Source organism: Trichechus manatus, unplaced genomic scaffold (assembly GCF_000243295.1).
Source record: "Trichechus manatus latirostris isolate Lorelei unplaced genomic scaffold, TriManLat1.0 scaffold00005, whole genome shotgun sequence".
Classification (NCBI taxonomy): Eukaryota; Metazoa; Chordata; class Mammalia; order Sirenia; family Trichechidae; genus Trichechus; species Trichechus manatus.
In genome coordinates, this window is record NW_004443941.1 from 27220580 (window position 1) to 27235769 (window position 15190).

General features: G+C 36.4%; 1 protein-coding gene across 4 annotated transcripts in view; it reads left to right on the forward strand.

The window, feature by feature from the left end:
• The window catches only part of STRN (striatin), a 168438-nt gene that overhangs the window by 139508 nt on the left and 13740 nt on the right, over positions 1 to 15190 (forward strand). For all 4 annotated transcript variants that reach the window (XR_002824871.1, XM_023736050.1, XM_004369561.2 and 1 more), the window contains exons 10-13: positions 3395 to 3531; positions 8379 to 8554; positions 12669 to 12716; positions 13733 to 13854. Coding sequence is in view for 3 of the 4 variants with exons in the window: in XM_023736050.1 (XP_023591818.1) it covers positions 3395 to 3531; positions 8379 to 8554; positions 12669 to 12716; positions 13733 to 13854 (483 nt within the window). In the remaining variant the exon portion in view is untranslated. The remainder of the gene's footprint in view (positions 1 to 3394; positions 3532 to 8378; positions 8555 to 12668; positions 12717 to 13732; positions 13855 to 15190) is intronic.

A 15190-nucleotide genomic window follows, 5' to 3' on the forward strand; every position in this document is an offset into this window, starting at 1 on the left:
AGCTCTTGTTTACATGTATATAGTTTTTGTCATCATTTAGAATAATTCTGTTTAACTTTATTTATTTAACATGAAATTATAAACATCATTTTCATAATTTTAATTTTAAGGTTGCATATTATATTTTAGACTTGATACTAAGCCATTCCCCTTTTGGATATTTAGGTTGTTTCCAGCATAATCTTGTGGTCTATAAGTACAGTTCCTTCTGCCTTTTAGATACAAGTTCTGATTCTATGTATTTGTAAATAAATAAAATGATTATAGGTGGAAATTAATTTTTAAATGTATATTTCTATTAGCTGAAAATCCAGTATGACATAAAAGTAATCTTGATTAATGAGTACTTTTCAAAATTTAATTGTAAAAAATGATTTGAATTTGAATATTGTAATTATTTACAGTACATAGCCCACTTTAATAGCCACAGAATAATCATGTGTTTTTCTTCTTTTGTTTTTTAATTCAGTTGCATTTTAGAGAAACAATAACTGATAGGACCATGAGGTATAGATTGTCATGGTTGGAATACTTTTTCAGTGAAATTTTTTACTGTTACAGGTTAGTTGTTTCTTAAAGTTATAGTGTCCTTGAAATTTATTATTAAATAATGAAGAATCAACACATTACACCATTACACTCTAGATATACAATTTATTTGACGTAGACCCATTTCTTGTGAATTACAGATGAGAAATCATTGTCCTCAATAGGTATATGGTTCAGTAGTAGCTTCATTTTTCATAGATACAATTTTAATTAGTTTATTTATTCTAAAATCAGATCTAGATAAAAGAGAAGAAATTTTCTCTTACTCTCTCATAACTCAAAAGTGGTGTTTTTTCAGAGATTTCATGTTGAGTCATACATAAATTATGCAGAATTCTAATAATAGAGGCAGAATATGTACTATTTACTAAATGACAGATGAACAAAAGCATTAGTTAAGCTACAGAAAGTGCCCTTGATAGAAAATGTTTAAGAACCTTAACACTGAAGCATTGAATGTTTAACTTACGTGTCAGTAACAATGGTCCTAAGCCTTGCCCACAGTGCAGCTTTTTCAGAAATAGAAAAAAGCACTTAAGAAATAGATTGTATATTTAATTGCCTGCGACTGATGTTCCTTGGTCTCCAGTCTACTTTCAGAAAATGCTTCCATACCCTGTGTGTGATTTCCTAACGAGGTACTTTTAGAACTTGAGGGCATGGTTGTGTGTGTGTGTGCGTGCACGCATACATGCACACACACATTTATTACTTTAATAATTCAGAAGGCAATGTCACATTTAAGAGGCACAGTTAAATAATTCTGTAAATTGCTGATTCAGGCTAGTCGTGTTTAGTTACCAGATAGTAATGTTTAGTTACCAAGTGGAAATGAAATGTGACTTGTAGTCTTTAGTTCTAAGGCATCTTAGAAAGCAATCAAATAAACGAGCATTGCTGCTCAATCCAGCCCTGAAGTCTGCTGGCTACCCGCTGGTCTGTGAGGAATTAGCTGTTGCCTTCTTTGTTTTTGCTTGGCCGTTTCTAGAGCATTAGTTACATTCGCCCACACAGTATGTTTGGGCCCCCTAGCTTGTAGTCTTGTTTCTTGGCAGAGAAATGAGCTAGAATGAGGCGGCTATGGTTTGTATTGGATTGATTACTTAGCCAAGGGTTATAGAAAAACAGCAGACCTACAGGTTTGGAGCAGGCTGTAGTAAATACTAGGGAGTGACCACACTAAGTATGGTCAATTCCAGGAATCTTAGTCTTTTTTTGAAGAGTCATTTTTATTTCACACCTGAACAAAGATAACTGGACATGTTATAAATGAAAACAAAACTAAAAACACCTGGCTGAAGACCTAGCTTCATAGTCTCCCATGAATCATTTGGTTTCAAATTTCGCATGAAAATTGCTGTTTTACTTAAATAATTCCACTTCTCATTAGTAAATGAACTCATTACTAAATGATTAAATTATTTTATAGTAAATTATTACTCATGAACTCATTAATAAATGAACTATGATTAGTAATGAACTCATTAGTAAATGAACCCCTCATGATGTATGTTTGGATAAAACCCATTTTTATTATTGCTACTTTATTATATGGTGGCTTGAAAATGTCTTATTTACTTAATTTATACCTCACTTTGTTTTTATAATGAGTTTAAGTAGAGTTTCTGCTACTACTATTTTTAAAAGCAAGTAACCATTCTTTCATTTATTCAATAAATATTGTTAATTATTTGTTATAATTGAATGTAAAGCCGAAAAATACCTTGCAAATCCAGTTTTTTCTACATGTGCTGATTATGTTGATTTGTTTCTTTTCATTTACCTCTTTAATTTACCTTTTTAGCAGCCAAAGTTTGAACTACTAAATTCTAAATCAACTCATAAATCTTTGTCATTGGTAAAGTAACCGCCTCTTGAAAACTACTCAAAGACCATCTGAGACTGTCAGGATAATTTTCATTTACAAAGAGTGACATTTTATTATTGACCAAATTAAATAAGATCTGTTTTAATTTGGCATTTTACTTTTAACTGATTCTTCTATGATGGTTATTGAAGGAATTGGATTGGTATGTTCAGTGTTATTAAGTAAAGGATATTCAAGTTTATCACAAATTAAATCTGACATTTTGAAGCACAGTTGGCAGCTAAAGAAAAGTATTCAAATGAATACTTTTTAAAATTTCATTTTAAATAAACATTTTAAAATGAAGTATAATGTACCTACAGAAAAGTACTTAAGTCCTAAGGGTACAGCTCAGTGAATTATCACAAAGTGCACCCACCTATGTCACCACTGCCTAGGTCAAGAACTAGAACATTACGAGGGCCATACAAGTCCTCCCCGTATTGCCTTCTAATCACTTGCCGGTCTCTCCTCCTTGGAGGTAATCCTGACTTCTAACACCATATATTAATTTGCCTCAAATATGCACATTTTATAATTTTAACAATTTTCATTTGAAATTTTCTGTATTCCTCCAGATTATAGAATTCACCAATTTTACTTTCAAGACCAGCAGTGTTCAGAAAGAATCACTTATAATAATTGATAGAAATATTATTTGGGTAATTAGCATCAAATATTAAAATTTACTTTCCTTTAGTGATATTTTTCTGTATAGTGAAAAGGAAAGGACAATGGGCTGCTGGATTTGTTTCATGTTATATTTTTCTAATTAGATAGTTCCCTTAACTTGTGGTTAAGATAGGCAAAAAGCAGTTGATTCTTCAGGGTTTTCTGCTCACTGAATTTTATTGGGTTTAAAAGCATTTAAGAATAGTCAAATGTATACATACCCTTATAAGAAATTTCATACAAGTGAATTAGATGAATTTTTGACTAGAGGTTTTTTGTTTTGTTTCTTTTGTTCTCCCTCTTCAGTGGAAGCCTTAACATTTCCTCCTTCTTCCGGGAAGTCGTTCATCATGGGAGCAGATGAAGCCCTTGAAAGTGAGCTGGGACTTGGAGAATTGGCAGGTCTTACTGTGGCCAATGAAGCAGATTCGCTAACTTATGATGTGAGTGGTAGTTTTATTTTTGTTGTTTTTAAAATTAAAAGTTGATTTTATAGAAAAAGATGGCAGTGATAAAACTTCTTTACAACTATAGAACTTGGCTCAGGTTTAATTGCAGACTTTGAAAATATGAATGTATAATAAACAGTAACATTTTTCACATGATCTAGACATTAAAATTATGGAAGTTACCTAAATCTATATTTCAGTTAGTATAATTCATTGCTTTTAGATAAAGGAAAGCATTACTTTTCTGTTACCAAGTTTGGGTTTTACTTTATGTTACAGGGTACCAGTGATTAGATGAAATTTATGCCTGCCCAACAGCAACATTTATCTTGCTTCTTTAGTACATCATCAATATCCTGCCAAGAAGTGATTTTAATTATTGTTAGGCATGCATAGGTACAGGGTGCTTTCCAGATATTAAGGCTGACCAGTCAGTTATTTAGGCCAAAATTGAAATCTTTGCACTTTTGTGCTTTTGCTTATTTAATTCCAAACACAATTGTTTTATAAATGCATTAACACTTTTTCATAATCATAAATGCTTTATTAGAACAACAGTTACTTATTTCATACTTAGGTATTTACAAGCTGCCTTATCTCTTCGTTAAAATCCCCTCACTTTGATACTCCATTATTTCTGTTCAAAATACAGTGTAGTTCCTGGGACAAGAATGGCATGTGGGGATGTAGGATGGATGCCTAAGCAAACCGTGGACATAATAAGAAAACATTTCAAAGTAGAACCCACACTGCCCACTCCTTCCTGCAAATCAAAACTCTCACTCTCTGTCCATTAGCAAGTCTTTTGGATTCTATCTCTAAAACCAGCTGAAATCCATACTTCTTTTCATCTCCCATCTTACTCCATTTTGTTCTCACTCGTAATTACAGTAACTTCTAATTGAAACAAGCTCCTTGCACTCCATTCTGCACGTATGTGATAAAGATTTTATCAGTTCTATTTCCAATGCTTCTATATCTTTATATTTTACATTTATCTTTTTTAAACACCAATTAGTTGACTTTTATTTTTTTCATCCAGTTTTTGATAACCTTTGTCTTTTAATTGAAGCATTTAGTCTTTTTCTTTCTAATTACTGATGTATTTGGGTTTGTGTTCCCTTTTTTCTCAGTGTTTGCCTATTTGTGGATTGATTTGTTTTTATTATTGAAATTCCCTTCTCTGTTACTTTGAAGTTTATACACTCTTCGGTTACCCTAGAGACTAGCACACACATCCTTATCAAAATGCGATATGCAAGGACCTTAGAACTCTTTTAACTCTATTTTACCCCTTCCCAACTTACATGTCATTCTTTGTTTATTCCTATATGTATTTATCCCCTACAAGATATTTTGTTTTTTACAGTCTATATTCAGTTAGGATTATCCATATGTTTACATTTTTCCTTTTCTTCATTGTTTCCTGCATGTCTGACCATTCACTTTCTTTTTGCCCGAAGAACACTTTTAATACTTCTCTGTAGTGAAGGTCTGCTGGTGTGCAAGTCTCTCAGTTTCCAGTTTTCTTAAGTTGTCTTTATTTCACCTGAGTGGGTTTATTATTATCTCTGGATATTGAATCCTAGTTGGCAGTGTGTATTTTTGGCACTCTAAATGTACTATTTCATTATCTTTTGGCTTTTGTTATTTTCTCCTGAAGTCAACTGTCAGTCCTATTGTTGGACGTTTAATGGTAATCTGGTTTTTTGAATGATTCAAAAAATATTTTGAATATTTTTTTTGTATTCTGTACGCCTTGGTTGTCAGCCAGGGTATGGTTTTCTTTTTATTTAACCTTTTTGAAATTCTTGTGCCTTTGGCTTGATGTTTCATCAGGTTGGCAAAGTTCTCAGCCACTTCTCTTCAAATATTGCTTTTGTATCACTTACTGTTTTTTCTTTCTGGAATTCTAGTTACAGATATGTTAGATCTCCTTTCTATAATCTCTATACCTCCGATTCCCTCTGTTCTGTATTTTCTATCTTTTTGCCTTTCCATGTTTCAGTCTAGATTTTTTTTTTAATGACCTAAAGTTTTAGTTGGAGGGTCTATAGTTTGATTACAGTTATGTGATGTTTCTACTTGTTTTTAATTATGTTGTCTTATCTCCTTACGTGTCTGGTTATTTTTTACTATGGCCAAATATCTGTATTTGAAAAATTGTAAAAATAACTTGAGGCCTAGGATGATATCTTCCTCCAGAAAGTATATTTTAATTTGCCTCTCTTGAGTGTCTGGGGCCACTAGAAATCATTTCACTCTGTTTTTAGTTTTTGAGACAATCTAAAGCTGATTTATAGTCCCTGCAAGGGCTTGTCTTCTCGCGGTTCATCCTCATGTCTGTCATACAGCCCTTTGAAGTTATAACCCAAAGCAAAGTGGTTTATCAAGCCCCAGTTTCTTAGCAGACCCTGAACACCAACTTGTATCCCCCGGCACAGAAAGGCGGTTAAAAGCACTGCCTGACTTCTCAGCCATCCCTTTCTGGAATCAGTAAACATGTTCTGAGGAAAAACAGCCCCAAACACTGGGATCACCTCCTTAGGCCTCTGTCCTCCCTGGAGCCTATTCTGAGTCTCCTCCCTTACCCCCCGGGCCTGGTTTTTCCTTGCTGGTTCTCCATTTTTTATATTTAGTGCTACATTTCTACTTGCCCCCAGTAGAGAGTTGGTCCAGATTACCTAGTCCAGCAGAAGTTCCTAATAGATACTTTTATTTCCTCTATACTAACCCCACAAAGAGGTTGTCCATCATCTAATGGAACTTAGTTCTCTATCTGTAGAAAATGAGTTCTTTTTTCATAGCACTTAATGATCGGAAAACTTGGTGTTTGGTCTGCCTCCCTGTTTCCAAAAGTAGTTCCTAGTTTTATTAAGTGTGTTAGTAATCAGTTGCTGTGTAACAGATAAATTACAAAACTCAACAGCTTAAGATAGCAAACATTTGTTATCTTTTATTATGTTATAGTTTCTGTGGGTCAGGAATCTGAGAGCAGTTTAGCTGGGTGGTTCTGGCTTAGGGTCTCTCCTGATACTGTGGTAAAGACATTGGCCAGGGCTGCAGTATCACCTCAAGACTCAACTTGAGGAGAGTCCACTTCCAAGCTCACTCATGTGGTTGTTGGCAGGCCTTGGTTCCTTGCTGGCTATTGGCCGAAGACTTGGCTTCTCCATGAGGCTTCTCAATATGACAGCTGGCTTTCCCCAGTGTGAGTACACTCGAAAAGAGAACAATGAAAGGTTTTATAACCTAATTTTGGAAGTAACTTGCCATTACTTCTGCTGTAATCTATTGGTCACACAAATCAACCCTATAATGGGGGCGGGAGCTATGCAAGGTTTAAGTACAAGGAAATACTTGCAGCCATGTTAGTGGCTGCCTACCACATTAAGACATTCAGAAGGAATCTCATTTCTCTCACATACAAAAACCTTTCAGCTGTTTAACAAGAGTGGACATGATTCAACTCAGCTTTTTCTTTTCCAAGATAATTAGCTCCAATTCTTTCAGTGGTTCCTTGCGTGCTTTGTGTTCCGTGTATGTTTTTGTGTTCTCCTATTCAACTGTTATATGTCCTATACAAAATTTTCTATAGATTTTTAAATTTCTGGGTTCTAAATTACAGTTTTTGTTACAAGTGTGGCTTCTGAAACCAGACTACATGGGTTTGAATCCCAGCTCCTCCATTTACTTGTGGAGTTCGTTGGACATGTCACTTAACCTCTCTTTTCCTTATGTGTCTAGTCTGTAAAGTGGAGATAATGTTAGTTTCTACCTCAGAGAGTCATTGTGAGGAGTAAGTGAGTTAAATGCATGCAAAGTGCTTTGAGTAATGCTTAAAATAATGAATAAAGCTCAAAATAGGTATTATTATTGTTTTTTTGTTATTGTAAATATAGTTCTCTAGAGTGTTATGAGGCCTTGCCATACCCTTGCTTAAGCTTACCGTGTTTGTTAGCCTTGTGATGTGAAGGGTTCACATATGGTGCTAGTGTAAAGTCAAACACCATTTACCTCTTTAGCTTTCCTATTAGTTGATATGGAAAAAATAGAGCCATTTTTTAATTGTTGAGATCGCATCACCATGGAGAAAAGGAACATAATGGTGTGTTTAATTCACCAGTGATTATCTTGTCCAGTTTTTATAGTTTTTGCCTTCAGTTAATGAGCTTTGTAATTGTAACCAGTTCAGTGAAGAAAATTTAGCTCCTATTAGAAAGTATTGAAAATATCAAAAGTATGACCAAAACCTAAAATGTTCACAGATTTTAAAGATAACCTATTTTTTCAATGGTCATCCAAATTACAGAGTTTCAGTGTTATAACTTAGGTTGAAATTACTGTTTTTAAAAAAATCATCCTAGTAAACATCTGGAGCCCTGGTGGCACAGTGGTTAAGAGCTCAGGCTGCCAACTAAAAGGTTGGCAGTTTAAATCCACCAGCCACTCCTCGGGAACCCTAAGAGGCAGTTCTGCTCTGTCCTATAGGGTCGATATGAGGTGGGATCAACTTGATGGCAATGAGTTTGGTTTGGTTTATTAAAGATCTGTTTTTTACGTTACTAAATTATTTGACCCTCTATATATTGAAATATGTTGTTTTCTTGTTATACCTTTCATATGCAAAAGAAACCACTGTTGACACTTTGCTGATTTTACCTATTGGTTTGGTTATTTACATTTAAAAATTGTGTTGTTTTAAAATTAAGATTGTTTTGAAAGTTGCATGGTATGATGGCTTTATGACAAATCAGCAAGAGTTAATGTTGAAATGAGATTTTCTTTCTATCCTGAATTAAGTGTATTGGTGTCTTTGTTTTGTTTTGTTTCTTTAATAGATAGCAAACAATAAAGATGCATTGAGGAAGACGTGGAATCCGAAGTTTACATTAAGAAGTCACTTTGATGGCATTCGAGCCCTTGCTTTCCACCCCATTGAACCTGTTTTGATAACAGCATCAGAAGATCACACATTAAAAATGTGGAATTTACAGAAAACAGCCCCAGCCAAAAAGTGAGAATATTCTACTTTAACTTTATGTAAATATTTTAATTAACATTTTTTTTCCAGCAGAAAAATACTTATTTTAATACTTGCTATTAAATTTCCCAAATATCTCTTCTAGTTCTCTCTTCTTCACTGTGTCACATAATTTATTTATTTTAAAAAATATTTTATTTTGTTCTAGGTGAAAGTTTACATAGGAAATTAGGTTCCCATTTAACAATTTGTATACAGATTGCTCTGTGACATCGCTTACAGTTTTTGCAATGTGTCAGCATTCTCATTGTTTTCGTTCTGTTTGTTCTGTTTCTATCAGTCTAGCTTCCCTGCCCCTCCTTGCCTTCTCATCTTTGCTTTTGGGTAAATGTTAACCATTTGGTCTCATACAGTTGATTGTTTAAGGAAGCACATTCCTCACGGGTGGTATTTATTATATAAGCTTGTTATTTGGCTAAAACTGACCACCAGAAGTGGCTTCAGTTCCAAGTTAAAAGGGTATCTTAGGGCAGTAGTCTTGGGGGTTCCACTGATCTCTATCAGTCCAGTAAGTCTGATCTTTTTTAGGAATTTAAGTTTTGTTCTACATTTTCCTCCCATTCTGTCTGGGGCCTTCTATTGTATCCTTGGTCTGAACAGTTGGTAATGGTAGCTGGGCACCATCTAGGTCTTCTAGTCTCAGGCTAAACAAGGCCGTGGTTTGTGTGGGCTCTTAGTCCCATGGACTAGTTTCTTCTTTGGGTCTTTGGTTTCCTGCATTCTTTTTCGCTCCAGACAGGAAGAGACCAGTAGTTATATCTTAGATAGCCACTCGGAAGCTTTTAAGACCTGAGACACTACTCACCAAACTAGGATGTGGAACGTTATCTTTATGAACTGTTACGCCAATTGACAGAGTTGTTCAACGAGACCATGGTCCCAAGCCCTGTAACGCAGTAAACCAGTCCCATGAGGTGTTTGGATATGTCTAGGAGGTCTTCGTAACTGTGCCCCCATATGCTTTCTTATCTATATGAATATATATGCAGCATGTCCAAACATGTATATACTTATGCCTGCAAACATACAGCACACCCAAACGTGTATAAACTTATGCCTGCAAATATACCTGTGTATACCTGTGCACGTACTCACATATACCTTCCTAGACACATATAGCATACATATCTACCTGTGTAATCATACACTTAGTTTTTGTTTGTTATTACTGTTGTTGCAAAATTTTATATGTTGTAGCATTTATGAGGAGCCCTGGTGGTACAGTGGTTAAAGCACTCAGCTGGTAACCAAAAGGTGGGCAGTTCGAACCCACCAGCTGCTCCATGGGAGAAAGATGTGGCAGTCTGCTTCCATAAAAATTTACAGCCTTGAAAACCCTACAGGCACCTCTGCTCTGTCCTGCAGGGTCACTGTGAGTCAGAATCGACCCCACGGCAGTGGGTTTGGTTTGGTGGGTATGGCATTTACTATAGTTGTCCTTTGTTCTTGCGTGCTTCTCAGTGTCTTCATTTACCTTGATCAAGTTGTGCTGACTTCCCCCATGTTGTGTTTGCCTTTCCCATCATCAGAAGTAACAAGTGTCTGCTATCTAGCAAGTGACTCCCCTTCCCTGGTAATCATCAAATAATGTTGCTGTCTGTGTGTATACCTATTTTTGTGTGTCACGTAATTTAGAGTGTTTTTCCTTTCATACTCACAATCTAATGTTAGGTTGGAAAACTTATGCTTAGGGAGAGATAAGATCATCTGATGGTTTCCCCAGCATTTGTGAATACTGATTAAAGTCCATATGTTGTTATTGTTGTTGCTAGCTTCTGTTGAGTTGGCCCCTGACCCCTGGTGTCCCAGTGTGTTACAGAGTAGAACTGCTCCATAGGGTTTTCTTCGCTGTAGTCTCTATGGGAGTAGTTCGCCAGACCTTTCTTCCGCAGAGCCTCTGGGTGCATTTGAACAGCCAGCCTTTAGGTTAGCAGCTGATTGCAAACTGCTTGCACCACCCAGGCTCCTACAGTCCTTATACAGTGTATTAAATAGCTGTCATACTTGGGAAGCCCCTTATCTTTACTGAAGGTCTCTACTGTTCTTGTAAACAGCTATAAAGCAGTACCTGTTGCCATCAAGTCAGTTTCAACTCATAGCAGTCCCATGTGTGTCGGAGTAGAGCTGTGCTCCATAGGGTTTTCAGTGGCTGATTTTTTCAGAAGTAGCCTGCCAAACCTTTCTTTCGAGGTGCCTCTGGATAGACTTAAACCTTCAGCCTTTCAGTCAGCAGCTCAGTGAGTTAACTGTTTGCACCACCCAGGTACTAGTTGCTGTCTAGTCAGTACCGACTCAAGGCAACCTCATGTGTGTCAGAGAAGAACTGTGCTCCATAGAGTTTTCAATGGCCGATGTTTCCGAAGTAGATTGCGAGGCTTTTCCTCTGAGGCACTTCTGGGTGGACTCAAACTTCCAACCTTTTGGTTAGCAGCTGAGCATATTAACCACTTGCACCACCCAGGTATAGGCATGTTTAAAATGACTAAACCGTCCTCACCCCTACCCCCACCACCATTGTTCACTAAGTTTGGGCTTATGGGGTAGAGGGGAGGGAAGGCTGATTGAGAAGAGGGGCAAGGCCCTCTCTTTGGTATTGTCTTTGGGCTTTGAGCCTTTAGCTACTTTCCATCCCCACCAGTACATCTAGACGGAAAGGCACTGTTGTTGGCATCACTTAACTGCTAGTGTGCTTCCCTTGGTCTGTAGCTCCTCTCTGAGCACGCACACACATGAGTTAGTATAAACCCTGCTGGCTGGTTCTGATCCTGCTTGGTGGAATCTTTATTGAGTGCTTCTTGCAAAAACCAGCAACGGCCCTTCTGCAGTGCGAAGGACTGCTGTTATTACAAAGGTGCATCAGAACGTATGATGGAGAGGACGTCTGTTGCCCCATCTAAAAGAAATCAGTGGCATTTCTATGTGACTTACATCATACATAGGGCAGATAAGAATCTTAATTTATCAGTCTGCATCAGATAGCTCAATCAGATCTTGCTAAAAATCGAATCGATTCTCATATAGATTCATGTACTTGCAGCAGAGAACATTTATTTCCTGGCAATAGATCGTGCCTTTTGTCACAGTGGGTGTCACATTAGACAAGAGAATGTGAATGTCTCATTATGTACTCTTGATTAAAATTTAGAAAAACATTGAAGCAAGTTTCTTGCTGATGGTAGCTTAGTAATAATATCTTCAGAGATAAAACATGGCCTGTTTATCTCTGAACTTAAAGCTTGGAAATGATGTCAGGAGAAATAACATACGCCTATAAATAACTGCAATACAATGTTGTTGTGTGCTGTGGAGTCTGTTCCGACTAATAGCAACCCTATAGGACAGAGTAGAACTGCGCCAGAGGGTTTCCAAGGCTGTGATCTTTTATAGAAGCAGAGTGCCACATCTTTCTCCCGCGGCATAGAAAATGCTGAATACTTGGCTTTTAATCCAGTTTCCTTTAACAGTTATGGCCACTATTAGGTATCATAGTGGTGTTCTGAGTCAGGAGTAACCCAATGACTTTTTTCTACAAGTATCAAGGATAGACATTAACCTTCCTGGAAAGGCAAGGAAATTAAAGTACCATTTATTGAAATCCTGCTATCTCCACGGCTGTCCTAGGCTATTTTACTTGTAGAATTTCATTTAATCCTTGCAAGGTATTCAGTGTTATCCCCATTTTTCTGTTTTGTTTTAACCATAGAGGAGTCTGAAGTTCAGAAAGATTAAATAATATGCTTAAAGTTAGCCAGTTTATGACAGAACTGGAAATTGAATTCAGAACTTCTCCCTTCAAAGCCCACGTTCTTTCCCCTGAGTTTGACTCTCTCTCCGTTTAGTCAGATAGATTGTGATGAGGCTAAAAGCACTATAACAAAGTATTATTGTTAAACAAGGATCTTTTTTCTTTGAAGTCAAGATAATATGTGATTGGTGTTGGGTAAGCTTTCTCATGCAGCCCATAATCTAGAATGGTACGTTACTATAATGTTTGTATTTCTGAAGATGATTTTACAGTATATATTCAGTCAAACTGTTCACTACTGAAACTTAGAGTGGTAAAAGTTCTCTTCTTTCTCTGATTTAGGAGTACTTCTCTTGATGTAGAGCCTATCTATACATTCAGGGCTCATAAGTAAGTATGTGCTTTTTTTTGTTTGTTTTGTTTTAAACCAACATTATTGTACATCAGCCTGATTAGGATATTTTATTTTCTTTCACTTATGTATTTGTGTTATGTATTTTTTGTATTTAGTAGTGTTTTTTGTAAGTGTAAGAGAAACTGACAGATAATGTAATGCTAGAAATAGGCTTATCACTACCGAATAGGGATCCTTGCTGAAATTAGATTTTATTTACATGATGTTTCAATGATATATATGTATATATATATCTTTAAAATAAGGTTGAAATAATTAGGTTTAAATATTAGATAGCCTAACTTTTTTTTTCCCTTAAATTAATCCTGGATAAAAATATTGAGGTTTTTTTTTTTTCTTTTTTTTTAAATCGTGATCACGTATTACATGCTTGTTTCCGTTTGAGCTTAAAGAATGTATCCATTCAATTGATTCAGCACGGAGGTTGGCATTCTTTTTCTGTACAGGTCAGATAGTAAATATTTTTTAGGCCTGTCAAGCCATATGCTGTCTATTGCATATCTTGGCTTTTGTTTTGTTTTGTTTTATAACCCTTTGAAAATGTGAAAATCATTCTTAGCTTGTGGACTGTGCCAACACAGACCACTGGCTGGATTTGTCTGTGGGCCATAGTTTGCCAACCTCTGATTTAGCAGAGGGAGAAAAATGAACAATGATAGTATTTTTTATTCATCATCCAAAAAAAAAAAAAAAAGTTACCATTGAGTCAGTTCCAACTCATGGCAAACCCATGTGTTGCAGAGTAGAACTGTGCTCCATAGGGTTTTCAAGACTGTGATCTTTTAGAAGCAGATTGCCAGGCCTTTCTTCCAAGGCACCTCTGGGTGGCTTCAAACCACCAACCTTTTGGTTAGTAGTCAAACACTTAACCGTTTGCACCTCCCAGAGACTGTTACAGCACAAAAACCAGAAAAATAGCCATCTGAATGATTCAGCATTCTTATTTTTAACAAGTCGTATTCTCAGATAGAAATTGGTTGTTATCTCCCAGGGGTCCAGTGCTGTGTGTGGTAATGAGCAACAACGGTGAGCAGTGTTATAGTGGAGGTACTGATGGTCTGATCCAGGGCTGGAATACCACTAACCCCAACATCGATCCCTATGACTCTTACGGTATGTGATTCCCCAAAGATCTGAAAGAATAAAATGTTGTTGCATGTTTTTTCTAGCATATGTAACTATATAATTATATATTTTTTAGAATAAATTTGTAAAAGAGAGTATCTTTATTTTGTCAAAAAGGACTCCTATATTTGGGAAGCAATTTGATATATAATGCTAAAAGAATGAAGAAAAACACTCATTCTTCCTGAGAAAACAATTCCCAACTCCCAAAATCTTATTAATTGGAAATGCTGGCTTGATTGACTGTTGTTTTCTTCATTTTATGCATCTATATACTACTTGATTCATTATCAGCTAATCTGTGATGATATTTTATCACTATCCTAAACACCTTTGAGGAGAAACGAACGTTGGCATCATCCCCTTGATTAGTTACTGGGGGGTGTAAAGGTTAAATCTTTTGAAGTCCACAGCACCGAAATATTTTAGATGCCTCAGAAGTTTAGAAGTGCCGTTTGGTCTTGGGAATAGTGCCATGAAACATAAATCTGTATTGTAATCTGTCACCAGCTTCACCAGCTGTTACCATAAATTCCTCTGATAGACTGTTTGGCAATTGGCTGTTTTGGTTTCCTCTCATATAAGCATATATTATTTTCATTATCAGTTTAATTTTGCCATCTAAGTTAACCTAAGTAAGAAATTCAATAAACAAAAATTTCTCCCAGCATTGATTTTATAAACATATTTTGTGAGTGACAGTCTGCCAGAGGCTGTTCCATGAATGAAAGAGTCCTTGCCCCAAGGAGCTGGCTTTCACCAGGACTTTCCCTCTCAGGAGAAAACTGAGTCCCAGCATGCTTTCTCTAATTTCAACTCTCTCCTTTCAGTCTCTTAAAAATTTATCTGTTACTTGCCTTTCCTTACTTCCTTTACTGCTCTTTGAGATTGGGAGTTGTCCTCCATTCTGTCCCAACCTGTTCGCTTTTGCTTTTGACCTCATTCTCTTACTCCCTTTGGGACTGGGCTCTATTAGTCAGTCTGTCCCTCTCTCGCCTATCTTCATCCTTACCATCTTTGCTCTGTCTCCATCCCCTTAACGTATAACTAAAGTCAGGTGAGAAGAAGCCTTTTCTTGACTCCATTTCCCTCTCTGGCTTCTATTTAGTTCTTTTCCCTTATCATCTAACTTTCATTGTATTATTTGGAGAACACAATTGAGGGGGGAGGAGGAGGTTGCTGTGAAGTTTACCTGACTCATGGTGACCTCATGTGAACAGAGTAGAACTGCTCCACAGGGTTTTCAAGGCTGTGACCTTTCAGAAGCAGATCACAAGGCTTGTCTTTTGAGGCCCTTCAGGGTGGGTTCAAACCAACAACCTTT